The 27,825-nt window shown below is 40.1% G+C and overlaps 2 protein-coding genes across 9 annotated transcripts in view; one reads left to right on the forward strand and one right to left on the reverse strand.

Annotated features, from left to right (window-relative positions):
* The window catches only part of PCSK4 (proprotein convertase subtilisin/kexin type 4), a 73,769-nt gene extending 64,579 nt beyond the window's left edge, over nucleotides 1–9,190 (reverse strand). For all 5 annotated transcript variants that reach the window (XM_075205517.1, XM_075205512.1, XM_075205527.1 and 2 more), the window contains exons 1-3: nucleotides 8,925–9,190; nucleotides 7,559–7,663; nucleotides 471–566 (exon numbers count right to left, since the gene is read on the reverse strand). In XM_075205517.1, the coding sequence (XP_075061618.1) occupies nucleotides 471–566; nucleotides 7,559–7,663; nucleotides 8,925–9,080 (357 nt within the window). In that variant the 5' untranslated portion in view covers nucleotides 9,081–9,190. The remainder of the gene's footprint in view (nucleotides 1–470; nucleotides 567–7,558; nucleotides 7,664–8,924) is intronic.
* A 412-nt stretch (nucleotides 9,191–9,602) lies between these two features.
* REEP6 (receptor accessory protein 6) lies at nucleotides 9,603–16,560 on the forward strand. 4 transcript variants are annotated; one of them, XM_075205543.1, is made up of 6 exons: nucleotides 9,603–9,786; nucleotides 10,745–10,838; nucleotides 10,979–11,117; nucleotides 11,937–12,105; nucleotides 12,225–12,298; nucleotides 14,757–16,560. In XM_075205543.1, exons 1-6 carry the CDS (start codon nucleotides 9,672–9,674, stop codon nucleotides 14,769–14,771), a joined length of 606 nt encoding a protein of 201 aa, XP_075061644.1. In that variant the 5' UTR covers nucleotides 9,603–9,671; the 3' UTR covers nucleotides 14,772–16,560. The 4 variants fall into 4 exon arrangements, with proteins under 4 accessions (XP_075061644.1, XP_075061655.1, XP_075061637.1 ...); XM_075205536.1 differs by having other exon boundaries at nucleotides 9,604–9,786; nucleotides 14,754–16,560; XM_075205554.1 differs by lacking the exon at nucleotides 12,225–12,298.
* The last annotated feature ends 11,265 nt before the right edge of the window (nucleotides 16,561–27,825 follow it).

Below are 27,825 nucleotides of genomic sequence, written 5' to 3' on the forward strand. Positions count from 1 at the left end.
CAAAACTGTGGATACACAGATGAGCATGAGGAGATGAAAAATAAACAACAAAAAGGTGCTCTAATCCTAGCTAAGCACACATTAAAATACTTTTACAAGATTATTAAATGTAAACAAAATGTCATGTTTATAAAGTGTGGTGCTAATGTTATGCTTTTCTAATATTGAACCATATCCATATTTTATCAGACTTACAGCATATGTCAAATTTATGTATTTTAGTTGTGTGCTCTGTTTTTGTTTTCTTTTAATTTACAAAGCCATAAAGAAGTAGGAAACATAAGGGCATATTTACTATCTAATACTTTTTTGCTACGATCATTTTCATTCCTTCCGCAATGAAAAGGAATGAAAGATTGTGAGCATTTATTAAAAGTGTTGTGCCGGGACAGTAAACACACACATACTTAAAAACTGGCCTACACTATTTAAAAAAATAAAAAAAAAGCAGAAAGTAGTGTGCCTCATACCATGTACCACTGTTTACGAAATAAGGGATCTGTGGGCACCAAACCAATTTCTCTTTTTTTCCTTTTCTTCAGTGTTTGCTGCTCAAACCAGTGCACCTGGGGAGAAAAATAAATTTCCATAAGGTGTATACCCATCTAGAGACCCAGTAATCAACTCGCAAATATTTCTAGACAACAAGTCTATTTACCAATCTTACCACAACAATGCAACTTTGGTATTATTATTTATATTTTTTTGCATGAAGGTCATTGGTTGAGACCTAACAATTTCTTTAAGACATTAAAAAGTTACATTGGAGGGAAATAAAAAGTAATGTGGGAGTGGATATCAGGATTCATCTGAGAATAGAGTAGCTTTGAGTCACTGAAGGAGTGCAACAGCTAGATTGGGTGGAAAAGGTGGAGAAAATGAGGGTCAATCTGTACAAATACATAACATGCAACATAATACGATCTTACAATCTAAAAGATGTGGAAAATAATTGATACATGAGGTAGTGGAATGACATTTGTAGCTGATGGTGGGGAAAGTGTGTTAGGCTACAGTAAGGCAAAAGCCTTATCAACCACCAATACGGAAGTAGCCTTGGTCGACTGAAATTTCAGTACAGTTACCAATGGTGTGATAAGGTTGGAATTAGGAGAGACAGAAAGTGAAGACGTAAAAGATGAATTAGTCATTGCAGAAGTCTTAAGACAGTCAACTGATGACAACCATGACTGTCCTTCACCATTTATATTAACTGAACTTAATTTCTCTTCTGGTTCTGAAGAAGGCTTTCACATTTGTGCTACACGAGCACTCCTGTGGTTATCTGCCACATTGGAGTAGCTTTATGAGCTGTATTTGTCTTGCTAGTGGACACAAAGCCAGGACACTTATTCCCCATACTCGCAGAAGTTGTGGCGGCAGTTGGTACCTTCAAGGAGGTCGAAGGGAGGAGCACAAATGACAACAATGACAGTTGATATAGTTGAACTCTACAGCAGCTGAACAGAGATGACATTCCATTAGATCAACAACCCTTTCCTTGGTGAGATGACATTCCTTGGCACCACCTTGTAATTCCTCATTGCCTTCACAAGTTTTAACAACTTTATATTTTTGAGCAGATGTCTATGTGGATATAATCATATAATCGACAGAGACAAATTATTAAAGGAAGGATAAATATGGGTGCTGCCACGAACAATTCATGGAAACAAAATTATCAGCAAGAGTAATTGCAATGTTCTGCTACACCACTTTTGATAGCACACCATGATGGACTTTATCTCCAAATACTAGACGGTATGGAATTTGGCCCAGGTTGCAGCACTGCAGATCTGAATACCCCTTTCATACTGCAGCCTCGACCTGGGTTCTTGCCTGAGCGAGCCCAGATACCGCTTTGGTGCAATGAACTTTAAGATTCTTTAAAAGTAATTTGTCAACTCTTTTATATCAGAAATAAATGGCTTGTTTGATCCATCTGGACCTATGAAAGTTTCATACAACTATTGGGAGGAATGAAGAAATGATCTTATACTAAAGCCTTTTACTCTTCAAAAGGCACCATTCAAAATCAAGACTGCAATAGAAGACTGCATCAAATCATGCGCTGTTCAGCGGGAGTGATATTTGTATTTCTTGTCTTGACTTCCCTTACATTTTGAACTCTTGGAACAAATAATATAGGAGGGAAGGCATGAAAGATAGAACACCTCTATTCCTGGCCCTCTGAAACATCTCTGACATTTATGAAAAAGAATGTGTCTCTTTCCTTGTGGCTAACAAGTTTTTCTCCAGCATTACCCATAATCTCCAAGAATATGTCTTGACTTAAATTCCCTCTCAGGTGAACTGCCGACAGCTATAGAAAACTTGCAACTGGCTAGCTGAAGCTACAATGATGTCACTGCCATATAGGATCCAAACATTCCTAGATGGAATATGATCCTGTGAAGCCTGTAAATATTTTCAGACTGCAAGTAGCTATCTGTGGTTGGAAGAATAATATTCTGACTCTCCTCCCATTCTCCTTGTAACACCATCCTCTCCAGAACTGCTCCTTGACCATATCTGCTTGGATCTGCGATAATTATAACTGTGTTATTTATGGTCTAGTACTGAAAGAACAGTTGGCAACCTTAAGGGTATTCTATGACACTCATTTGGTGAAATGCACACTGGTTAAAATACTTTTTTAAAAGTTCCCAGCAAAATTCAACCAAAAAAAATCTCCCTTTTGTCTTTTTGCTGAAATTGCTTTGTTGGGATAACTACAGACCACGGGCTTCTAGAAATCAAGGTGTTTTCTATGCACCAGCCTTGCCTAAATATTTTAACTATTACCACTAGCATCTAAACACCAGAGAAGGTTCACACAATGACGAATTCTGGCCCCAGCAGACTCGATGCAATTGCTAAACCCTTATTTCTATATATTTATGTTAGTATATCAATGTGGGGGGGTGCTCCTTCAACTTAGCTAGACATTATCATTATTCATAATATGAGGACAGTATTGTAGATTAGAGTGCTCCTGTTTTCAACTCTTTCTCTTTTTCAGTAAATAATCATTTAGAATTGTGAAAGGAATAGTGAAAATTTAAACTATGACTGCGCTCCTATCAACTGGCTGCTGTACTTTTCATAAAATAATACACACTTTCCCAAAACAATGATGATGAAAAGAATTATAGAATTTCTAGTGCTACTTGTGTTGTGAACATAGACAACCCATAAGATTGCATAATTAAATACTTATATGCAACGAACAAAGCCCTCAGGATCTTCTTCAATCAGCACTGATGGTGTTCTAATTATTGCTGAGTGACCAATATGTGCCGTGTATGGACAAAAAACAAATAATACAACATAGCGTGATTCTGTTTAAGTACTTTCTCAATGTGATCTCAAGATCACAGTGATCTTGAGATGTGATCACATCTACTACTTGAGATCACAACACAAGTAACGCTAGAAATTCTATAATCATTTAGAATTGCAAGTAAGCCAAAGAAACAGTAACTTGCATTCAGTGAGTCTTATGCCAGGAGCATGAAACCACTGTGAACTGGACTCCAAGTAGCGAACACCTCTCGCCTTAGTGTGCATCTCACCGACAAGTAAACTTCAGGGGTGGAGACTGAGGTTAAACCATCTGGATTACCAAAAACAGGCCTGGCCAATCTGTGGCTCTCCAGGTGTTGTGAACATACAAGTTCCGGCATGCCCTGCCAGCTATCTGCTGGCTATCTCCTGGCAGAACATGCTGGGGCTTGTAGATTTAACACCACCTAGAGAGCCACAGATTGGCCAGACCTGCCCCAAAGCAAAAAGGAAGATTACCTTTTATCACTGTGCAACAATATAATTACTCTAGGGCAGTGGATCCCAAACTTTCACAGTATGAGGCACCCTTATGGTCTCCCTAATTTTTTCAAGGCACCCCTAAGCCAAAATAATTACCAAGTAATCCCCGCCTTGTTTACCCAGCTTGCCACCGGCCCTGGCAGCAGCACCCCTGTGAGATCGCCGCAGCACCCCAGGGAGCTGTGGCGCATGGTTTGGGAAGCCCTGCTCTAAGGCATTGTAACGAAACAGGGTGCTACTGGACTGAGAACTTTTTACTCATCACCCGTTTCTCACAGTTTAATGTACTTTTTAATCCTTGGCCCAATCTAAGTATATACATCAGAGCATCAGTGTATTATTATTTCATGTTATTAGGTACATTTTGCCCCTGCAATATTGTAGATATTAGAAATAGAAAGAATATTGCCATATTGTGTGAAAATAACAGAACAGCAGAAGCAATTTTGCTTGTGTTAGCTAAGGTAATTACCATTTGTCTCCAATTGCCCATTGTTATGAGGTGTGGTTTAAATCTAGTCTGTAATCAGAACAATGTCTGAGCAATTTGACATAGCTAGTTGACAGCCCATGTTAATTAGCTAGGTCAACAGGTAATCTAAGAGGTAATTAGGTTAGAACTTCTAGATGATATGCAATGTGCCTGCACAGTAATATACTGGCTGAAATAGCATTGGTAAAATGTATTAATATGTATCAATATAAATGTCACTGCATTAAAATGCATCACAGACTCAGATTGTGTAATTTTGCAGATACAATGTGTCAAATGTCTTTCATGCAAGAGTGAAGTGTCATTCCTTGATGTTCTATTGTAACCCTTTATTTAGTGTATCCAGTCAAATAGCTAACTGAGTCAAGCCATTCCACTGTATAATCAAGGAGACTGGATGTCTAACAGTTAAAGTATCCACTGATAGACCCCTGCTGTAAGGAGGAGAATAGATATATTTGACTCTACTCCCTGTGTATACAGCCAAGAATATAGAGAGAGAGCAGAAAGCCAAGAGAGCTATTCTAGCTTGGAGGATCCTGGTGTACAAGCAGGGCCGCCGGGGGGGGGGGGGGTAGCGGGTACTATTTACCTGGGCATGTCAGGGGGTCCGGCCCGGGCCCTTGCGCTGACAATTTATTTTTTCCTTCAAAACTAAATTTTTTGCTTTTTTTTCTATGCGGCGGGAGGGGGTCTTGGTCGTTGGTGGGGGGAGAAGGGTGGTTAAAAAAACAAACCATACTCTCGTGATCACGGCGCCGACGTCCCTTCTCTCTGCTGCTCTGTTCTCCATTCAGACTGTCTAAATGCCGGGTGTAACGTCATCATGTCACTCCCACCATTGAATCAGTCTGGAGCAACGGAGCACAGAGGAGCAGAGAAGACCAAGAGAGAAGAAAAGGTAAGTGAAGGAAGGAAAACAGGGGGGGGGGCACAGAGGGGTTAAAAAATGGGGGGGGCACAGAGGGGTTAAAAAACAAGGGGGGGCAACATGACACAGAGGGGTTAAAAAACAAGGGGGGGGTGGCACAGAGGGGTTAAAAAACAGGGGGGGCCAGCATGACACAGAGGGGTTAAAAAACAAGGGAGGGTGGCACAGAGGGGTTAAAAAACAGGGGGGGCCAGCATGACACAGAGGGGTTAAGAAACAAGGGGGGGCCACATAGGGGTTAAAAAACAGGGGGGCAGCATGGCACAGTGGGGTTAAAAAACAGGGGGGCAGCATGGCACAGTGGGGTTAAAAAACAGGTGTCAGCATGGTACAGAAGGGTTAAAAAAAGAGGGGGGCAGCATGGCGCAGAGGGGTTAAAAAACAGAGGGGCAGCATGGCACAGTGGGGTTAAAAAACAGGGGTCAGCATGGCACAGTGGGGTTAAAAGGGGGGGAGGCATGGCAGCGTGGGGTTAAAAAACGGGGCAGCATGGCACAGTGGGATAAAAAAATGGGGGGCGGCATGACACAGTGGGGTTAAAAAATGGGGGGGGCATGTCACAGTGGGGTTAAAAAACAGGGGGGCAGCATGGCACAGTGGGGTTAAAAAATGGGGCTGCATGTCACAGTGGGGTTAAAAAACAGGGGGGCAGCATGGCACAGTGGGGTTAAAAACTGGGGGGAGGCATGGCACAGTGGGATTGAAAAAGGGGGGGGGAGCAGCATAGTATAGTGTGATGAAGGGGAGCCAGGTAAAGGGGGCAAAAGCAGCATGGAGGGCACAGTGTGATCATAAGGCATGGCGATGATGAAGGGGCACATTATTGTAATATTGGAGCTGGAGGAAGGCCTAATTATTAATCGTGGGTGGCATTGATTTAACACCAGGGTTGTTTGGAATTATGTAAATGTAGCCATTTTTTTCCAGATAGGGCCCCCAGCATTCCAGGATCCAGACAAGCCGCAACTAAAGAAACATGCAGCCACAGGTGGTGAAAATGAGAAGAACAGGTAGGAGAGAGCAGGACAGTATGTGAAATGTTGTGATTCTAGTAGGGACAATGGCAATTTTTGGTGAGTGTTGTGCCCAATAAAATGCGCAGGCCAAGACTGAACTCTTTGTGTACACACTTCATTCTTTGTATACTACACTGTGGTGCTAGATGTCCTGAAAGTCAGGAGTGCTTGGACATATGTGATGCTCTGGCGAATTGAGAGCCTAGTGATTTTGATGTGTTAGCCACGCCCCAATGGCGCATTTGCCACGCCCCCAGATGCATGACCACACCCCCGGAAAAATTTGCACCGCTGTAAGACGGCACAATTTTTTTTAGCATGCTCGACTATAAGGGGGGCCCCATGAATTTGTTGTGCCGGGGGCCCTGAATTTCTCTTGGCAGCCCTGTGTACAAGACATCAGCAAAACAGCAAAAACAACTCTGGGGAGGCATTGTACTGCCACTGGAGGAAACCCTACCAAGACAGGGTCTGTGTGAGCCAGTAACCCAAGCTGGGCGACATAGTAACTATCTAGCTAAAAGGTGTTGGTAATATTGCGGGAGGATAAGACTCTGAAAGAGACTGAGATTATTACAAGAGGCTGCTGGAGGATACATGCAATCATTGCCCTATATCTTGTGAACATCTTGTGGTGTTGTGCTGTCGTAATAAAGCCTTATTTTGGATATAATCTGGTCTACCCGAGTGAGTTGAATCTCACAGAGGGCAACTGCCATCCCAGCTAAAGGTGGTATTCTCACAGGTATTAAAGGAGTGGGGTAGATTTTGACTGTTCTACTTCCTGTCTCTAATAGGCTGACAGAATTACTTTTTGGTGGAGCAATCATGGAAGTGTTGTGAAAACACTAATTATTTCTCTGACTATGGTTGAAGATATAAGGGTTCTGGAGAATGTTGTTGGCATTTGGAGAAATCCATGGCCACTACTTTATAGTGTATTGTAGCCTACTATTAAAATTAGGCCATTTAAAACATGTAAGCTTTGCAATCCTAAATACTGACTACTTTTACTTAATACAGACACCAAGGGAGAACACCAACACTTCATTTTATATTCTACTGATAGACAAGATAAAAGGAGCGTTGCGTCTTAGAAGAGACAGCATGATGTAACATAATATGCACGCAGGGTAAGTTAGGTAAACAACAAAGATGTCATTAAACATATCCGATAGGATTGTGTTACAGTAACTTAGATGATGCTTAAGTCTGATATACAGGCATTTTATCTTATATAAACTGTTCATTTTTACATTGAACATGACAGTGCACACTTCCACAAATTACCCTAGGTTCCTTTTTCAATCTGACATGCCAGCTCCAATGAGGACTAAATGATTTTCTTTGTACTCCTCTGTTCTGAAAATGGTAAAAATTGCTGCCAATCATGACCTGTAAAGAACAAACCATCATAAATTAGCGAAACATTGATAAAATTCAAGTTAACACCTTCAAATTTCCAACTGATAGTAATTGGTTTATGATTTCATTACTAAGTATTAATTTTGTTAACCCCTGCCAATGGAACATTATGTAGTGATATTACATGAAAATATTACTTATAGCGAAAATATAACATTTTTGGTAGTTTATTTCCGCCCTGTATTGGACCTCAATCTAAGTTTGCCTTCATTTAAAAGAATGTTTCTTCTTGTATATACAGTTATGGCCAAAAGTTTTGAGTAGTACACAAATATTGGTTTTCACAAAGTTTGCTGCTTCACTGTTTTTAGACCTTTTTCTCTGATGCTGCTATGGATTACTGAAGTAAAATTACAAACATTTCATAAGTGTCAAATTTTTATTGAAAATAATTTTTGAATAAAAGGGGTACAAAGCAAACAGGGGAATAGGGGAAGGAAATAACAAGATATAGCTTATTTTTAAGGTGCATAATTGCAATTTTTGATTTCAGCAGAGCCATTTTATTATAATAGAAATACTGATGACTGAACTGTTGTTAGCAACTATGCTGGCAACTTTGTATACATTAAAAACCCAACAGAATACAGGTGACACACACTTATATGGCAAGACACACTTGCATGAAGTTTCACACATTCACGCACATATGCGCAATTAACAACAGCAAGGACATAAAAACATACAAAGCTAGACACTGTTTTGTAAATTGTTGTTTACATTTTAAATAACAATTTCAAACAGAGCAATGCAGATGTCCCTTTTGCTACTAAACTTAAACAGTGTAGCTTTTACAAACAGATAGTAAGAACTATATCAATACATAAAATGTTGTGGGGAAAAAAACTTGGACAATCAATGTCAAGGACAGAAAATTTCCAGAAGTCTTAAAAAACAATGACTGTTATCAGGGGAGGGCTGGCAAATTTTAGCGGGGGGCAATACTCAAGTCAGCAGCCTATTTTAATGGGGAAAAAGCAAGTGGCCCAGTGACACAGCCCAAGGTAGCCCACTATGGGACCGGCCCTGAGGGCAGGTGTCACCTTGCCCCCCAGCCCAGCCTGCCGATAACTGTTATTGAAAATTAAGTTCAGTTAGTAAATGCAGTGTTCAGCATAATTGCCAAACATATGCACTACATTTAAAAGTAAAAAATATGTTTTTAAATGGTACCCGACAATATGTGTTAGTGCAATATATTTTGCTGCGCGAACTGGTGCAGAGTGATCACCTGTCCCATGCTGATAAAGCCAAACTTTCTAGCTACTCTCTCCGTTTCCTCGGGGCCACCGTGAACCTGCACGGCCCAGCTGTTGGTGTACACACGAAGTGCTTGGACAAGGCGCAGGCTGAGGTACAGGGCAAGGGCCGCTCCTACCCTCACCATTGCTACCACCTCCTGCCGGTCAACGCCACTATGGCAACGCTGAGCTCCCCATCCATGCGAGCGGTGGGGTCAGAGGTCAGGCCGCACATAAGGGTTTCTGGGTGCGATAAGTGACCATGGTTCTACAACGATATGTCAGTTCGGGTTATCTGAGAGGTTATGCTATAGAGGGGGGGAGGGCGCACAGTACAGGTGTAGTTATATTGAACGACTTTCTATATATACTACATAATTACTGTTCATGTCTCCCATACATTGTACTGTTAGTTACATATCGATATAATTCAGTGCATTATATATGCAGCTGCATGTTTTTATAAATTACGTATATACAAAAAAAATAATAATGAAAAAAAAAAAAAAAAAAAAAATATATATATATATAGCGTAATATTACTATAGGTCACAGGTTAGTGTACATAGGTCAGAAGTATAGTGTACACCTGTATCCCACGCTGTCCTCACCTGTACGCTCAGGACACGCCCCTCCTCTTTGATTGGCCGCCGGGCATATGACGTTGTAGCCCGGGGTTATGCATCCACGTCCAGCAGAGGCGATCTCTGAGCTGGGGTTAGTACTGTGTAGCCGCCATGCCGTCTCTCCGGGAGCGGTTCCACAATTACCTGAACGGGGACAATGTCGTGTCCCGGTTGCTGGGGAAGGTGGAGGGGGCAAGCGGCATCAAGAAGGATTACTTGGCGACTGGTGAGCAGCTCCTGGCTAGTACTATACGGGATGATAGTATCATATGGGATCGTAGTATTCTGTATCATACAGAATACTACGAGCAGGGATATACCCTGTAACAAGTGTGATTCTTATATCCAGGTTGTGAGCCACTACTGTCTTTAAGATCGTTAGTATTTTGTAATGCCTCAATATAATCCATACACAGTGTACCCAGTATAAAAATTAAAAAAAAGTCGTTGGTAGTAAATCTTTTAAATTGCCAATCATACAAATATATTCGAGGTTTGACAACCCAGTGGGTGCATTAAGTAACTATCCGGTGCTTAGAAGACTACTTATACTGTTATTCAACATTTGTGTGATGGCATAGTACTGCTTTATAATGGTGATCAGCACTCTCGGTTGTCTCCTGTACTGTGTACATGTCATACACTTGTATCAACCTTAAAGATAGTGATCAGTACTGATAAGGATTGCACATAAAAGATATATGGGGGGAGGGGAAGGTGTTTGTCTGGTGACACTAATCGTGTGAACCTGTGGTGCTTACAGTGCCAGACACCGGATTATAGCCTTGTATTAACTGCAGCTTTGTCCTATTTCTAATGCATTCAGTTGCAAACTTCTTATTTAGTGTTAAATTAAACAATTTTCCTGTTGGCTAACATTTTCATAGATATATTGCATCACCTGTAAATAAGTTACATCTTTAGCCAAAGAGTGATTTGCAACATTGATCTTGCTTAATGTTCCCTTCCTGTCTAGAATGTAAGCCCACACAAGCTGCCCCTCTCTCTTTATGTAATTTAGTTGGCTGTTCTGTAAATTTTAATGTTGGTTGTTATGCAACTTTATTGTTTTTGTATCTGTAATTTAGTTTGTGCAAACCCCCTATGTAGACAGTGATGGACACATTTGTGGTGCCTTATAATTAAAAGTAGATGATATTCTAGTCATTATTCTGTCTCTCTAGGTTCCATATGTTCTCTGGGCTTGTACCTGGTATTTGGCTATGGGGCTTCACTGATCTGCAATTTAATTGGCTTTGTGTATCCTGCCTACACATCGTAAGTATTAAGCTTTATTTCGACAGTGAGAGGAAAGGTCACATTTTCTTACGAATGAGTAAAGATTCATATATTCAAACAGTCAACCTATTCAAACATTTCTAATATTATCTGCTCTCTGTGTCTCTATTCTTCCCCAGGATTAAAGCGATTGAAAGCACAGATAAAAAAGATGACACAATATGGCTGACATACTGGGTGGTTTATGGAGTATTCAGCGTGGTGGAGTTTTTCTCTGATATATTTCTCTTCTGGTTTCCTTTTTACTATTTGGGAAAGGTGAGATGATAAATGCAGAATAAATCTTAGTGCCCCTTCCCTCCAAGGGCTAGATTTACTAAACTGCGGGTTTGAAAAAGTGGAGATGTTGCCTATAGCAACCAATCAGATTCTAGCTGTCATTTATTTAGTGCATTCTACAAAATGATAGCTAGAATCTAATTTGTTGCTATAGGCAACATCTCCACTTTTTCAAACCCGCAGTTTAGTAAATATACCCCCAGGTATTTGACAGGCCATTTCCATGGGCAAAGTGCTTGTGAACCATCTGAGATGCGGCTCTCAGATCCCCTCTCGCTTTTGGGACATTTACCTGTTATCTGCTTCCAGTATAGCCGAGGCTAAAGAAGAGAAGCAGGTTCATACTTCCAGCTCTGCCGGTATATACTTTATATAGCTGATTGGACAGGAGGCACAACCTATCTACATGCGTAGCTATTCCCCTTTGCATGCTGTCAGGGGCAATAGATTAGACCCTAACTGAAGGGCTACATGGGAGGCCTGTCTAAATAAGTGTTGTTTTTTTTATCCCTCCCTTTCAGCCACATTCAGTTGGGAACAGTTCTTGGACTGTTCACAAGCAGTTTGCCTGTAGCAAACATTTTGGTGTGAATAAACTTGTAATTCCCTATTGCCATTACATATGTGAGGGTTGTGTTCTGCATACTTATTCTTGTCACATACCATTTTGCATGTGATAAAAGCTAGTTCCACGGTGCCCTTGCTTATCCTTTCTTTATCTCCTTTTCCAGTAGTGATTTGTTCCCCCTATCAAATTTACTTATATTGGTACCTCTACATTTCCTTACTTCCTTGCAGTGTGCTTTCCTGCTCTGGTGTATGGCTCCTTTTTCATGGAATGGCTCCCATATTATTTACAGCCGCTTCATCCGACCGTTCTTTCTTAAGCACCATCTGACTGTTGACCGTGTAGTGAATGATCTTGGAGGTCAGGCTTTGAACCAAGCAGAAAATGTTGCCAGACATGGTATGTTATTCGTTTCATGTTGCCAGAGGTTCCTTCCAAAACACACATATATACCAAAATGCTTTTGTCTTTTTAATCAATCTCTCCTTCATAATTATTTTTTCTCCCTGATGCCACAGTACTGCAGACTCTAACCGTTGGCAAATCTCTCCTGGCACGTGAGGGAGGGCAGCAGGCCCTTCCCAGCACTTCTGTATGTACCTAAAATTATGTCGCAGTGAGAGCTCAGTTTGGTCCTGTCAATTTCATTATATATTTAAGGTTTTAACCCAAGTTTACCTCTTCCAGTGTGATAATATACCTTGAAACTACAGATCAATATACTTGCACCAGAATATTTAGTACATACTTGTGAAACTATTGACACGTTTCTGGCTGGGTTAAGTTTAGAGAGGCCTGCATATAGTCCACACAAAGACTGCAGTATTTAAAGGGTAAATACACTTTGCAAAGCTAACTGCTTGATTTTGTTAGAAGTTAAGCCCATAATAACTGTCTCACCCCCATTTCTCACATAAAAATGCCTACCATGGTTCCTTCGTCAGAAACAGCAGGTTGTAACTTTTAGATGAAGTCCAATATTTGTAAATTACTTTTGCTGATTTCTATTGGTGACTTCTTGTAGGTTGGCCTCTGTGAACTTCCCCTACCCCCAATGGCACATTACGCACCAGACATAAGAAATAAAAATGCAAGCGATAGATTGCTTTAAAAAGGATCACTGTGTCAAGGTGGCAAAGTATATGAGCGGAAAGTATAAGGTAAAAAAAATGGAGTATAGACTGTAGAGCAAAGGGTACCCCACTGTGATACCTTTCCAATGTGATAAAATAAGCTCTGTTAATTTGGATTTTAAAACTAAATTTTTGTCTTTCTGAAAGACTGTTCCACATTCGTATTTGCTGGCTTAGCTTACTATATAAAGTATCTTGTTAAATGCAGTATATGCTATATACAATAGCTTTGTATTTACCACTTCTACCTGTTACCATGTGACTTTTTTTCTTTACTCTGCCTAACCGCAAAGTACTGTCCTCTTACAGAGACAATGGCATTTATAACTAAAAGCCATGGTAAATCTTGCAGTTTTTTGATAAGTATATAATCTGTATTCGCATGAAATTGGCCTGTTCCAAGCTGAGCTCCCTTATCTAGTAGATAACCGTCCTTGGTAATGGTCCTGGTTGTCTAGACACACCTTGTTTTCTAGTATTCACTGATTAGTGGGCCATTTTCCTGCAGTAGATGTCTTCTATCTCTGACCCCTGTAATACCTAGTGTGTGTCTGTGAATTGTTAAACACTCGGTAGCTACTCTCATCCAGAAATCCAAGCATATGCTTAAATTGCATTCGGTTTGCAATACTTGGAACATATTGCAGTACACACTTATAGTGAATTGCAATGTTACAGTAACATTTTATTGGTCTACAGTAACTTTGCTCTGCCACTCCCTGACTAGTAAAACGAGAATGCTCATTTCAGTAAGAGTTAGACATTCTCTTCTCTATCAGCAAATTATTGATCTTGCTGCCTCTTACTCTTGCACAACTTCTGCAGATGTAAGTATTACAACATTTCACTACCTGTATGTTTTATACAAAAACAATGTCTGCTTAAACTTACACTATTGCTTTTTACTTTGTTTGTAAACTTAGGCTTTTTTACCACATTTTTTTTGCAGCTTGGGCACACTGTTCTTGAACTATTAGTAGTATGTTATTTAGGTATATGCTAAAGAAAATCTGTATTGATAACTTGTATCGCACCATTCTAGGGTACCCATGTGTTCCTAAGCCTTCCTAAGAAAATACTTGTTTTTCCCACCCAAGTCTTTAAATCTGTACTTACCTTGCCATAACATTAAACTCCTGATCTCAAAATCAATGCAGTGGGTTCCTATACGCCTTTTAACCAAGCATTTTTCATATCTGGTAAAGGAGTTTTTGTTTCTGAATGACAACAAGTTATTCAAGAAAGTAACGGTTATTGTATTTGGCTAGAAACATTAACTGGCTCTCGGAGGCAATTAAACCTGTGATTTTTTTTCCTGGGGAAGAACGGAGCTCTGGAAACGTTTCCTTTTTTCTTTAGAATAGAGTATACTAAAATAATCTAATGCATAGTGTACCAAAGGTATTTGGATGACACAAATGTGCATTGTAGAACAAAGCAGATTACATTATAATATTTTGTTACTTTTTGTTTGGTTCTTCTAATAGTTGTACATGAGCAATGTGTCCATTGTGTGGGCTATTAAATGTTGATAATTCACCAACCTGTAGTAATACCACACAGAATGTTTCTCCTTCCCCCCCCCCCCCCCCCTTTCTTTAGTATATGATGGATCTCCATGACTCATCTCACTTGGTTGTGAAGTAGGAAGTCATATGCTGTTGAAATATGTATAGTACAATTTTGTGAGACTGAACACTTTGTTTATTATTTATTCATAGAGAATGTATTTGAATTGCTACATGTCAATATATACACTAAACCATGTGGGATGATACAGGGAGTTTCCTAAACCCTAGTTACTGTGACCACCAGTGCTATAGGTGCTCACATAAGTTTGCAATAAGGCTGTGTAACATAAAAATAATATATACGCAAAGTAGTAAACACTTTCTTGTTTTTGTTTCCATCTAGCAGTCAAAGGAGCAGTGACCCATTCATTGGAAGCCGAAAAGAAAAAATGATGGATTTCTTTTGCTTTCTAGGATGCCTCAAACAGTGAAACAAATTTTCAATTAAGACTAATTTTCTTTAATCTTACTCCAGGGTTTCTGCACAGTATTTTACTTGTTGTATGTATACTGGCAGTGGCTACATGTATTTATTACTAGTAATTATCTGTAAGTTCATCCCCTGTATAGCAGGAAGCACACAGTGGAACATGTGTCTCAAACACAGGTGCTAATCTCTATACTGTGATCTGGTGGGATTACCATGACAATAAACCTGCCTGGTAGTGGGGGGGGGGGAGGAAATTGTCATCTGCTGGTCCAATATGTGCTTCAGGTTGTATATTTGTTTATAGAGAATCGAGGAGTTGGACATTTGCCTTGTCACAGTGTTAAATGAATGTCCACATTTAAACATCCACTGTGGTGCCTCATCTATCTCTTTAGACAAGGGTTATTACCCATGAACCGTTTGATTACTGTCCTACACAGTTGTGAATATTTTTAGTCCTCGAGCACGGAGGTTGAGGGACATTAGCGTGATGAACCATTAAACTGTATCTCCTCCTGCTGCCTTGGATCTTTATGGTGTCTCAGGGCAGGGGACCCACAGCAAAAACTAGCCAACACCACCTAACGCACCCACAGATGGATATATTGTAATGCATAATGTATGCCACATAAGAATGTCATAGACAAAAAAGTTAGTGTTGCACTATATAGAACATAAAATAGGTTTAAGCACTTTCAAAAATGGTATAACCCACCACACTGCTTTCCCTTAATGTTTTGCTTTGTTAGCATGAATATTGCAATGTTTGCAAATCCGCACAGAAAAGAGAAAAACTGTAGGTTATTTCAAGATAATTAAGCATATTCTCTGTTTCATTTTGTATGTTTTCTTTCATGATAAGTTTAATAAAACAAGGGGTTTTTATGCTGCTGTGCCCTCATGTCCTGCTGTATGAGATCAGTTGCTAGCAATGAGTCTTAGAAGCATAGGCAAGCATTATACTACTCTTTTATTTCACTTGTGAGATTACTCCCAGTGTATGATGATGGTATGGTACTAATAATAGTAAGATTTACGTCAGTCAAAATACATTGGTGGAGAAAAGATGTAATGCAAACATGGACAGGGTTCTCCTTTTAAATTGTAAAAGATTGGGGGGGGGGGGGGATATGGAAGTTGGGTGTTAACAAATCTTCAGTGAAGAAGGGTGGCATGTCTTCTCATATCCCCTCATTGCTTGATCCCAGCAGTCATGCATCAAGGAAGCTGGGCGAAAAACTCATACAGTGTCAGGTGTGGAAAGTCCAGTCAAAAATAGCTCCAATTTGTGGCCAATTATGTCAAAAACAGATTAGCTGGCTGTCCAAATCGCTTTTTATTGGGCATCTTTTAGCGTCTAGAGGTCAATAGGGCTGATCCTGTAATTTAATGGCACCAAATCAACAAACTTAATTATAGCTTGTTTAGATAAATAGTTACAACCCCTTTATACTTCGCTACTTTTTTTGCTTTGTTAAAACTAAATTGGTGATTTTCTTCAAAATTTCAATGAAAAACACTTGCCAAAATATAATACTATACTTTGTTTGCAAGCATCAGTCTGCAAGTGAATTTATAAACCCTGTAAAGGACTGCGGCATACATTGCGTTAATATTACAATAAAATGTAATGTCTAACATTTTACAGGACAGCTTATACCTGGAAATGTGTTTTGGTTTTCTAGTAAAATAAATATATAGGTACATGTTTCAGAATAAAGGTTATTTGTAGTTTCTTGCTCAAAGGACCCTTGACACAAATATTGAAATAGTCACATAAGAACATGGAGGTATAATGCCCTAAAGTCGCACTGCAGCTCTGTTAAAAATAAATGATTACATCCCCACTCCACAATAGACATCTGAAACTTCGTCCACATCTTTGACCCCATCCTGATGGGATCTCATGCAAATGAAAAGGCTGTGAATAGTCCTCTAGGTAACTCTGACATTACTAGCCCTGCTCCTGTGTATCAATCCACACAGTACATTTCTGAAAGCTCTGCCTGCTCAGATAAAAAAAAGTATCGCCCATCCAACATGACAATCTGCTTAAGAAGAGTAAAAGAGCATGGTGAACATATTTAGTTAAGTATAAGCACTTCAGTTATTTCATGTACATTATCGGCATAGTAATACACGGCCTTTGATAGATATATATATTGATTTTAAATAGTGGCTTTACTTTTTAAAACTTGTTTTTGTCTTAATTCAAAACAACAGTAAAACTGTTTTGTTGACCTGAGTTTTTCCATTCTCAGTTAGGTATATTACAGATAGACACAATTGTTTCTAGAATACATAATAAAAATTATAGCTGCTTCAATTAATATCACATATGTGATATCTGGGCTGTTTCCAAGAGAAACTAATCAACAAGGATATAGAGAGTATTAAGAAATTCATATTCATTTATTTCAATTTTATTACTTTAGCTTATCTAAAGTAATAAAATCCTCCCCCTGTACAAATTTATTGCTGTAACAGCTCTTAAATGTTGTCCCTGTTTCTTAGTCATTCATTTGTAAAGTTTCCTGATGAAAGGGCCTTTTGTGCTCTGAAAGCTAGCAAATATAATATTTTTTTTGGTTAGCCAATAAAGGTATCACTACTATAATACTTTTTTTGACACAAAAGTATTTAACTTCACATAGATTTTTCTGGCCAACACCGTACTGCAGTAAAAAAAATTAAAAATATTAATTTCTTTCAAAAGTTATCTTCTGGGAAGAGCTGTTCTTATTAAGACCTATGTCTGCACATTACTCTATAAAAGAAATAAAACTTGTTTTATCTGTGCAGGGCAGGAAGTGATCTGGTGTGACACTCATTACCTGGTCAGGGTTCATGTTATATGTATGCAGTGTGCTAATTCTTATTTCAGATATTGTGAAATTATTTCTAGCATATTGTACAGTTATGATAATTCATAAACTTGGGATTAAAGGATGTTTATCAAGAACTTATTTATTAGAAAGTTCAAATTGATACTCCCGTCTTGTATAAGCCATGGTTTCCCAGATCCAGTCCTCAGGGAGCCCTAACAGTGCAGGTTTTTCATATTTCTTTGCGTAATAACTCCATGGGCAATATTAATTATTTCACTTGTCACTTTGAAAACATGCACCGTTAGGGTTCCCTGAGGACTGAACTTGGGAAATGCAGGCATATGTAATAATATTTTTGATTGCAATTGGTCTTTAAAAATATAAAAACCAGGTCCAATTGATCAGGTGCCATGAACCACCACTACTCTGCTAGCTATTACAAGTGCTACTTCTTCTAGATGGATGCTTGCTTGTCTGTCTCCTACCTCCGACATTTTTCAGCATGTAATACAATAGAATGGCGCTACAATTTATACGTATACCTCTCTTTACACGCCATTGATGACTAGTGTACAGTCTGGCTAAAACAGGAACAAAATTGTTACCACTTATGCAATGCTCCTAAGTAGCTCCAGCTACCTAAACAATGGAATCCATCTTTGCCTATGTCTATTAACACACCTGAACATAAAATAGTTATTGGTGCTTCTGCTTTACAAAAGAGGTGTTATATATTTTATCCAAATGTACATATGCTACCTGAATATTACAGATCTCCAGATCTAGATTACAATGACTACCTACGTATGCTCTCCAATTAATTCAGAAAATAGACTCTATCTCATACAAATCTATATGTGTTTTTGGAACGTATAAACTTAAAATGTATATTTCAGTTACTTCCTAATTCTGTGGTGCAATAAATGAATGCATTACCTTTAAAAAAATCTGTCAAAATATACTTATGTCTGCAAACATTGATTATGAAGAATCTCTTCTACAGCCACAGAAAGTATCCAGGACGCAATTGCAACTACAAATATTGTTACAGTGGTCGAAATGGGCTGGTATAGAGTGGTATGCAAATTCCATTTACCTGCTTTTTCCATACTGCCACGTCTAAATTTCCACTATGACCACTGATTATGCATACTTTGTATTGCCTGTGCAATATGTAAGTGTTCATTTTGATTTTCTAATATAAGAGTTTTTAATCTCCACGTGCTCTATTGAAGCTTCCTTTTCTCTTCTCCAGCGCTATCCATTTTGCATAGCTACAAAAATTGGACATGTGAGGTTAACTGCAGTGTCTCTTCCCTGATGTGACTGGGGTAGCAAGTGGTGCTGTTGGTGGGGTTTTTTTTCTGAACATTTAGCTTTTAATATTTGTTTCTTGTTCTCCATTTATTGCTGTATCAGTAATGTAGTATACTTGTTGTATACATACTTTTGATAAACTTGGGTTTAACCAGAACTTACTGTTATAAATAAATGCATAACCGAGACACTTTTCCTTTGCTACCATTGATGGAAAAGAGCTAAAGAAAAGTTTGATATTTCCAATGGGTCACCTAATGTCTGTACCACAGGTATTTTCAACAGTATGTCTCCTCATCTTGAACATGTAATGCCTGAAATGAACAGGCCACACAGACAGTAGTGAAAATGCAGTATCAAATGGGAAGTACTATTCAGCAATGTTTTATTGCAGCAAATCCCTATTGGCAACTTGCAGAAATGACCCATTCATTTATACAACTGCCTTTCACAATCTTGAAATTGTCAATTAGACAAGCATTGCATGTACAAACAGGAATATACTGGGGGGTGGGGGGGAGTGTGTCAAGGCCAGGATACTCTTGCAGTAATTTTATGGGAGGGCAAAATTCACTTTATTTCCTATGATTATACAGGGTGATATCAAAGTCCATTTAATAAATCCATCAGTCTTTGAATCTGCCTGTTCGTTACCATTACTGTCTGTGTTCTTGCCTGTGAAACAACTTAATAGATAAATGCGTGCTTCAAAAATCTGCTTTGTTACGTGCTGTAGCCTAGGGCGTGCGGCACAACATTTTTAGGGGTGCATAATTGTGACAGGGAGATATATAAAATTAAATTCATTTTAAATTCATTTTAAAATATAAGAGAAGAGTTGTTCTCCAAAGTAAAATGAAAACATGAAAAAAAAATGTAGTAAGGTTTTAATCTTGATGTATTCCACTGGTGAAGGCTGAAGACAATGGGCCTGATTCATTTAGGAAAGTAAAGGCAAAAAAGGAGTAACTTTGCACCTTGGCAAAACCATGTTGCATTGAAGGGGTATGTAAATTTAAAATGTGGGGACAGGTATTTAGTTACGGTTGGGCATGTTCTAGATCAACTTTAAATTTCAGTGTAAACATAAAGCTATCAAGTGTTTTTTGTGCTACATGAAAAAGCAGCCAGTATTTAACCTATGTGAAAAATAATAAACTAATATGCACCCCTTGCATTATAACATGTTTTGTCCAGGAGAAAACTTACTCTTTTTTTTTTTTTTTTTTACTTAATGAATTAGGCCCAATAAGTCATCATTTGGACGGGCGCTTGAAGCTAAGTAAGTAGAAGATACAAGCATAGTTGCAGGTACAGGATTGACAGGCCCCTCCACCGCCATCGCCAGGGACGCTTTTTCATTCCTCCATATTGCTTTACAGTTTTGATTTTTAATGAAAAAATGAGTGACAAAGATTGCTGTGACCCTTTTAAAAGTGGATTTAAATTTTCTAAAACATGGGAACATAAACATTGGTCGGGTGTTGAAGGAAGCCGGATATTAAATTAAGGCCAAGTTAATTTTTACCTACTGCGTATTAGCCTGGCGTTGAAGTGAGGGGATGCTATGAGCCTATTAACCAAGGGTGACTTGGACCCTAAACCAGGCCCTGTTTGTTACAGTATGGCTGTGCACATGTAAGCCTAGCATGTTCCCTGGAAGGCTGCATTTTGAAGTATGCTTCTTAAAATTCATGTGTGGTATAAAGATATGTGCTTTATTGTTTTTACCTCTATTTCGATACTTTCTAGGAACCAGGTGATACTCATATAGAATGGTGTCTAAACCCTCAGGCCATGAATAAATCACAAATGGAATATGTGGCTTAGTCCTTTTAGAAGTATACTTTGAGACTGAAATAATTAATAAATAAAAAAAACTTGAAATAAAGTTCCAATTCTTACCCCAAATGCGGGGTAACAGATCTTAATGCAATCCTAGGCTCATAAAGAGAACTCCTCACAGCTTCGTGTGGAAACGTTAGAAATGTAGAGTAATAAATGCAGATGCAAATATAGAAGATAGCTCCAAATAACTCTGTGTACTTAGCCTGTGCTTCAGCCTGTGGAGAATGAAATGGCAAACATCTGTCCTCTGATCCAACCCGTAAGTGACAACTTGGAACTTAATTCAGTGTTGTCGAGTGTATAACCCTGGGGTTAATAGGCACCAATGACCACCTTGTGAATAGCCTGACTCGTTTCTTAGCCAAGGTATAGCCGTTTCATCAGAGGCATAGTGTGTAATGTGATCGTCGTGACTTCTTATATCGTTATGCCGGTAACACGTGATCCATCTCCTCCAATGATCCTTCAATCGGTCGCGTGACACCCGGAACTATAAACAGACTACGGGGTAAATGTATCATAGTGCGGGTTGTACAAGTCGCCGGAAATCGGCGAGATGACCGCTTAAATTTAAAGCGGCGCTGCCTTGTAAAGGGAAGTTTCCCTTTACAAGGCAGCGGCGCTTTAAATGGTTTAAATTGGTTCATTTATATATTTATACATGTTCCTGGTTTATGTTGTTATCTATGCCAGTTCTAAGCTAGTAAATTAATTAGCAGCCTCCTGAGGCTGATTGTCAGCCCTGTCCTCCTCTTTTCTGATTGCCCCATCAAAGTATTTAAAGGTAGGGAGAGCTTAGACTCACTGCTGGTTATAGCATCCAGTTTCCTGTTAGCTAACCTGCTCCTGTACTGTTTGATGAAAGCCTTTTGGATTTATTTCTGTGTATGACCTCTGGACGAAATGAAGCTGCCAAAGCATTTCAGACTCTTAAAAAAGGCTTTTTGTTTTTGCTCCTATCCTCAAACATCCTGATACAGAGCTACCTTTCATTGTTGAAGTGGATGCTTCTGAGGTTGGGGTGGGGGCAGTTCTGTCACAAGTGTCCAGTTTTGATGAGGCGTTACACCCATGTGCATTCTTCTCTAAGAAATTCTCAGCAGCAGAGAAAAATTATGATGTGGGAAATCGTGAGTTGCTGACCATTAAATGGTCATTTGAAGAATGGAGACATTGGTTTGAGGGCGCTAAGCATAACATCACGGTGTACACGGATCACAAAAATCTCCAATACATTGAGACTGCCAAGAGGTTGAATCCCAGACAGGCACGCTGTGCTCTTTTCTTCTCTCGATTTAATTTTGTGATCACATATCACCCTGGTTCTAAGAATTTGAAGGCGGATGCCTTATCCAGAAGTTTTCTCCAGAAACATGAGGATCCCCTTTATAACACTTCTATCATACCTTCTCACACCATTGTTTCAGGGCTAACTCAGGATTTGGCAACCCAGTTACAGGCAGTTCAGGATCAGGCACCAGCTTCCATGCCTCCCAATTTGTTGTTTGTGCCAGCTGGTCTGAGACAGTCTGTCTTGTCCACGACAGCAAAATATCTTGACATCCAGGTTTCACCAAGACTATTAAATTACTCTCTCGTTCTGTTTGGTGGCCTTCTATGAAGAAAGACGTTAGAGACTTTGTACAGTCCTGCGAAATTTGTTCCAAGGTGAAAACACCCAGAGATTTACCCATGGGACAGATGATGCCTTTACACGTGCCCAGTGGTCCATGGACCCACATTTCCATGGATTTTTATCACGGATTTGCCTTTGTTTAAAGGGTGTAATTGCATTTGGGTGATAGTCGATCGCTTTAGCAAGATGGCTCATTTTGTTCCTTTACCTAAGCTACCATCTGCTAAGTCTTTGGCTGCTCTGTTCATTCAAAATGTTTTCAGATTACATGGAATACCCACTAATATTGTATCAGATAGAGGAACTCAATTTGTGGCCCAGTTCTGGAAATCATTTTGTGCCTTGCTTGACATTCAACTAAGTTTTTCATCAGCCTATCACCAGCAAACTAATGGACAGATGGAAATGGTAAACCAGTCTTTGGAACAGTATTTAAGATGCTACATCTCTTGGTAGAATACCTGCCATGGGCGGAATTTGCCTACAATAATTCACCACACTCTTCCTCTGGTTATGCCCCATTTTTCTGCATTTATGGGAGACATCCCAAGTCTGTTTCATTTTCTGACATCATACCACCCACCCACCCTGAGATCGGACACATTGCTCATTCTCTGAAGAGAATATGGAAAAAGATAAACTTATCTTTTGAAGCAAGCTGCGTCTCGAGCCAAGTTATTTAAGGATCGCTTCAGACGTCCTTGTAAGTTCAAGGAAGAGGACACAGTATGGCTCTTCACAAAGCACATAGCAGACTCCCTGGCCTGTCCTAGACTGTGCATTACCTCCTGTACTACTCTGAACATAAGTCCTGGGGGCATCCGAGTACCTGTGAGCATAACCAATCTCTACGGGAAAGGTGGCTGCTAAAGGTGAAGACCTCTATCCCTTGTTCTACAAGTTTATGCCGCACTGGTGACCATAACTGTTGCTCCTTCTAACCAATGTCGCCACTCTTCGAGAGCCCACTTGATGGCCAACAGTTCAAGATTTCCAATGTCATAATTTATCTCAGCAGACGAGAATTTCCTGGACAGATACACACTAGGATGCAATTTCTTACTTTGTGGATCTCTTTGAGAAAGAATGGCGCCTCTTCCGACATATGAGGCGTCCACTTCCACAATAAACGGGAGTTCTGGGTCTGGGTGCCTAAGTACGGGGGCGGACGTGAAGGCGGCTTTAAGGGCAGAAAAGCTCATCAATGCCTCTGGAGACCGGGTGAGAGCAGTGATAGGAGCCACCAGGGAAGAAAACGAGCGTATAAACATCCGATAGTAGTTGGCGAAGCCTAGGAATCTTTGAATTGCCTTCAGGTTAGTAGGGAGGACCCAGACCTGGATTGCTTGAACTTTACTGGGGTCCATGGAGAAACCAGATGATGAGATAATATATCCTAAAAAGGTCACCCTGGAGACCTCAAACTTACATTTTTCCAACTTTGCATAAAGGTGGTGTTGGCACAACTTCTCCAGAACCTCTCGAAATTGTTGGCGGTGCTGAGACAAAGATTGAGAGTAAATTAAAATGTCATCCAAATAAACCACCACAGTCTTTCCCAGGAATTCACGTTAAACGTCGTTGATCGGGTCTTGGAAGACTGCTGGGGCGTTGCGCAACCCGAACGGCATCACCAGATACTCATAATGGCCGGAGTGAGTATTGAAGGTTGTCTTCCACTCATTTCCCTCTCTAATGCGTATAAGGTTATAAGCACCCCGGAGGTCAATTATTGAGAAAATGGTGGCAGATTTGAGCTGGTCAAATAAGGCAGAAATTAATGGCAAGGGATATGTGTTTTTGACCGTGATTTTATTCAGGCCGCGGTAGTCTTAGACTGCCATATTTTTTGGCCACGAAGAAACATCCAGCTCCTACTGAGATTTGGAGGGGCGGATAAATCCTTTTTCCAGGTTCTCCTTCACATACTGTTCCATAACTTGGGTCTTTGGGACAGATAAGGAATACAGACGCCCTTTGGGCATTTTAGAACCAGACATGAGATCAATAGCACAATCATAGTCCCGATGAGGCAGGAGAGAGTCAGCCTTCTTTTTACAGAACACATCACCGAAGTCCTGGTAAGGTGTAGGTAACAATTCCGGATTAGACTGTAGAACTCTAAGAGGTAGGGTCAAACATGTGGAAGAGCACTCTGGACTCCAACGGATGATCTCCCCCTTTTTCCAATCAATAAGGGGATTATGACTTTGCAGCCAAGGATACCCCAGAATCAAAAGAGCTGAGGGACAGGTGATCAGGAAGAATTGGAGCTCCTCCATATGAAGAGCACCTACAGATAAGCGAACAAATGGAGTCTTAGCGAGTATTCAGGCCCCGGCCAAGGGATTACCATCCAAGCCGCAGGCGGTAATGCTCAAATCCAGTTTGACTTCAGGAATACCATTTCCCGACTTGATAGGACAGGAACGAACTAGGTGGCCCGATTGGTCACAATACATACAGAGACCCAGAGAGCACCGTCTGGAAGGTTCCTCAGGAGGCAGATGGTAAGCACCCAACTGCATGGGTTCAGGGGTGTCCAGAAAGGTAGAACCAGACTTTGGTGGTGAGCAAGGAGGCATAGATGACTCTCAGCTTTCCTCTCTTTGATTCAGCGATCAATTTTGATTACAAGTTGCATCAAACTTTCAAGTAAGGTTGGCATAGGATACTGAACTAAGGAGTGCTTGATTTGTTCGGTAAGGCCTAAGCGTAACTGACTCCGCAGTGCCGGATCATTCCACTCACTATCAGTTGATCACCGCCGTAATTCTGCACAATACTCCTCAGCAGAGCGACGCCCTTGCCTTAATGCCTGAAGATGGGACTCAGCTGAGGCCACTTTGTCTGGGTCGTTATATAGCAGACCCAAAGCCTGGAAGAAGGCATCCACGGTTTGTAAGGAGGGACTCGCTGGTGGAAGGGTGAAGGCCCAGGACTGGGGATCGCCCTGGAGTAAGGAGATTACGATACCGACTCTTTGCTGTTCAGAGCCAGAGGAGCGTGGTCTCAGGCAAAAATATAACTTACAACTTTCCTTAAAGTTGCAGAAGGCAGATCTGCACACAGAGAATCGGTTGGACAGGTTCAGTTTCAGCTCTGTAAAGACGCCAGAGGAGGCCTGTTGAACCTGCAGCTTTCTGGAGGACTCTTCTTGCACTGACAAGCAATGGGATAAACTCTGTACAACTTGTGACAAGGCCTTGATCTGATTCGCCAGGACCTGGGCTGGAGAAAGGTTCGGCTCGCTGTCGTCTATGACAGAATTACCTCCAATCTTCACGGCCGGTTGTAATGTTATGGCAACCAGTGCGGCATAAACTTGTAGAACTATAGTTAATTAACAATGAATACACCTTTTCTGCCACAACGAAGGCTTTATTATGGTGTCCTTACGTTCACCAGAACCACTTATTAATGTTTCACACTTAAATCACATACACATGTAGCATGAGCCTCCTTGGGCTTTGTAAATTCACAAAGAATCACGGAGAACACACTAGATTAAATTTAATATGAAAAATGGTTCCAAGGCTTATTTACAAAAATGAATAACAAAGACATACAATATGTTGCACAAATAAGTTTCAGAAAATAAAATAGGAAATAAAAACCATAGTCCCTACTTACAAGTTCAGAAATTGGCTTGTGAGGAGTACACATTGAGAATAATAGCACATTTCAGTTGTGATAGACCCCCTCAAAGAAATGAACACTGTACTACTGATACAAGGGATTTTTAAACAATTTCTTGTTGGCTCTTCACCCCCCACCTTAGGAATTTTATTTTCACCTAAGTTAGATGGATGCCGAAAATGACTGTGACGAAACGAGTATGATAGCCCTGTGACCATTCTGGTTCTCGTTTATCACATAATGTGGATTATAGTACTTTTTATAGCCCTTGCTTTTGTCCCCAGCTCACCAGACTACAACTGCATTGTCCAATTACATGTGGTTAAGGGGACATTGTAGTTCAATGTAAATATGTATATTGTGTTATATTATATGTATATATTATATATGGATAACTTGCAGTAAGGTTATTCATTGTCTTTAAAGTGAAGCCAGGGGGATTATGGGTAGGGATCAGGTTGCCAGGTGCTGAAGTAGGAAAACTAATTAGTGTCCATTGTTCTCACCAGGCTAGTCCAGACAGGCCATCTAACAGGGGAGGTTCTATGGAAGGACAGCTCATCTTAACTCCCCTCTCCAACCCCCCCCCCCCCTAGTCCAGCACTGACCAATGGTTAAGAAGTATAGACCCAGGGGTTTGCCCAGGGAGGGGAAAGACTGTGGAAATTAGACCTGAGATATGAGGAACGACTCCAGGGGGGAAGGGTGTTCATTCTGGGATTTCATTCATGAAGACTGCAAGATCTAGTTTTTGAGTTGTCGTTCTCTACTAGTCTATATATGCAGCTGAGAGAGATCCATGGGTCGTGAAGTCTGGACAGCCAGGTGACTATAACTCCTTAAGCTAGTGGGGTAAGGGAGAGATGATGTGGTAAACCTGCCTGGCATTTATTTACTGTGTGTACATAATATTCTAGTGTTGTTTGAATGACAATAAATATACTGTTGTATTTTTATAACTGCATTTGCCTGAGTGACTATACGAATCCTAGAAGGTACTGGGTAGACTTCCCTGGCATAGGAAGGCACCCGTGGGTGGCCAGCCAGCGTGAAGTGGGTAGCATTGGGCCAGATAAACCCGGTATCTTCACAATGACACAGGGCTTTCAAAGTAAATTATGGATGTCCTGAGACCTGGCAGTTTCACAAGACCTGAGTTCTCACCTCTGCTCATTCAGCCTGGCTAAGTCTAACTCCTCCACATACAGAAACTACTCAGAGATTTTATCTGTCTCTGGGCCTGGCTACTTTCAAAAGACCATTGATACTTGCCTAGGTCAGACTCAGGTCAGTTAACCAAATACGCTTTGAATGGTTACATAAAATGTTCCCAGTGTTATACATAAATTCAACAGAAAATAACAATCAGTAATTAGATATACTACATACTTGTTCATGATTATCCGTGTTTTACTTTCTAAATCCTGATTTAATTGTGCCATATGGTCTTCAGTAGCAGCCATCAAATCATCTGCAGTATTCAGCTTGGTACATAACTCAGCAATCTTTGACACTCTCCTTTCTGTAGTTATTGCAACTGTCCTCATGATTTACCAAATTAATTTTCTTAGTCAACATACTTATAGCTATGATTTCTGCGTGTTCCAGTGTCAAGATTGTTTAGTCATAAGCCTGTACCAATTTAGCCAACATTTGGAATGTTTTCTGTTTTTCATTAATCACACTACTCTTATTAATAAACCATTTGTCATGAAAC

This window comes from Mixophyes fleayi, chromosome 1, assembly GCF_038048845.1.
Source record: "Mixophyes fleayi isolate aMixFle1 chromosome 1, aMixFle1.hap1, whole genome shotgun sequence".
Lineage (NCBI taxonomy): Eukaryota > Metazoa > Chordata > Amphibia > Anura > Limnodynastidae > Mixophyes > Mixophyes fleayi.

Coding starts and splice junctions, on each gene's coding strand:
- REEP6 (XM_075205536.1), top strand. CDS start 9,672: ATGCCGTCTCTCCGGGAGCGGTTCCACAATTACCTGAACGGGGACAAT. Junction 11,118..11,936: donor CTTTTTACTATTTGGGAAAG/GTGAGATGATAA, acceptor ACTTCCTTGCAG/TGTGCTTTCCTGCTCTGGTG. Junction 12,106..12,224: donor AGAAAATGTTGCCAGACATG/GTATGTTATTCG, acceptor CTGATGCCACAG/TACTGCAGACTCTAACCGTT.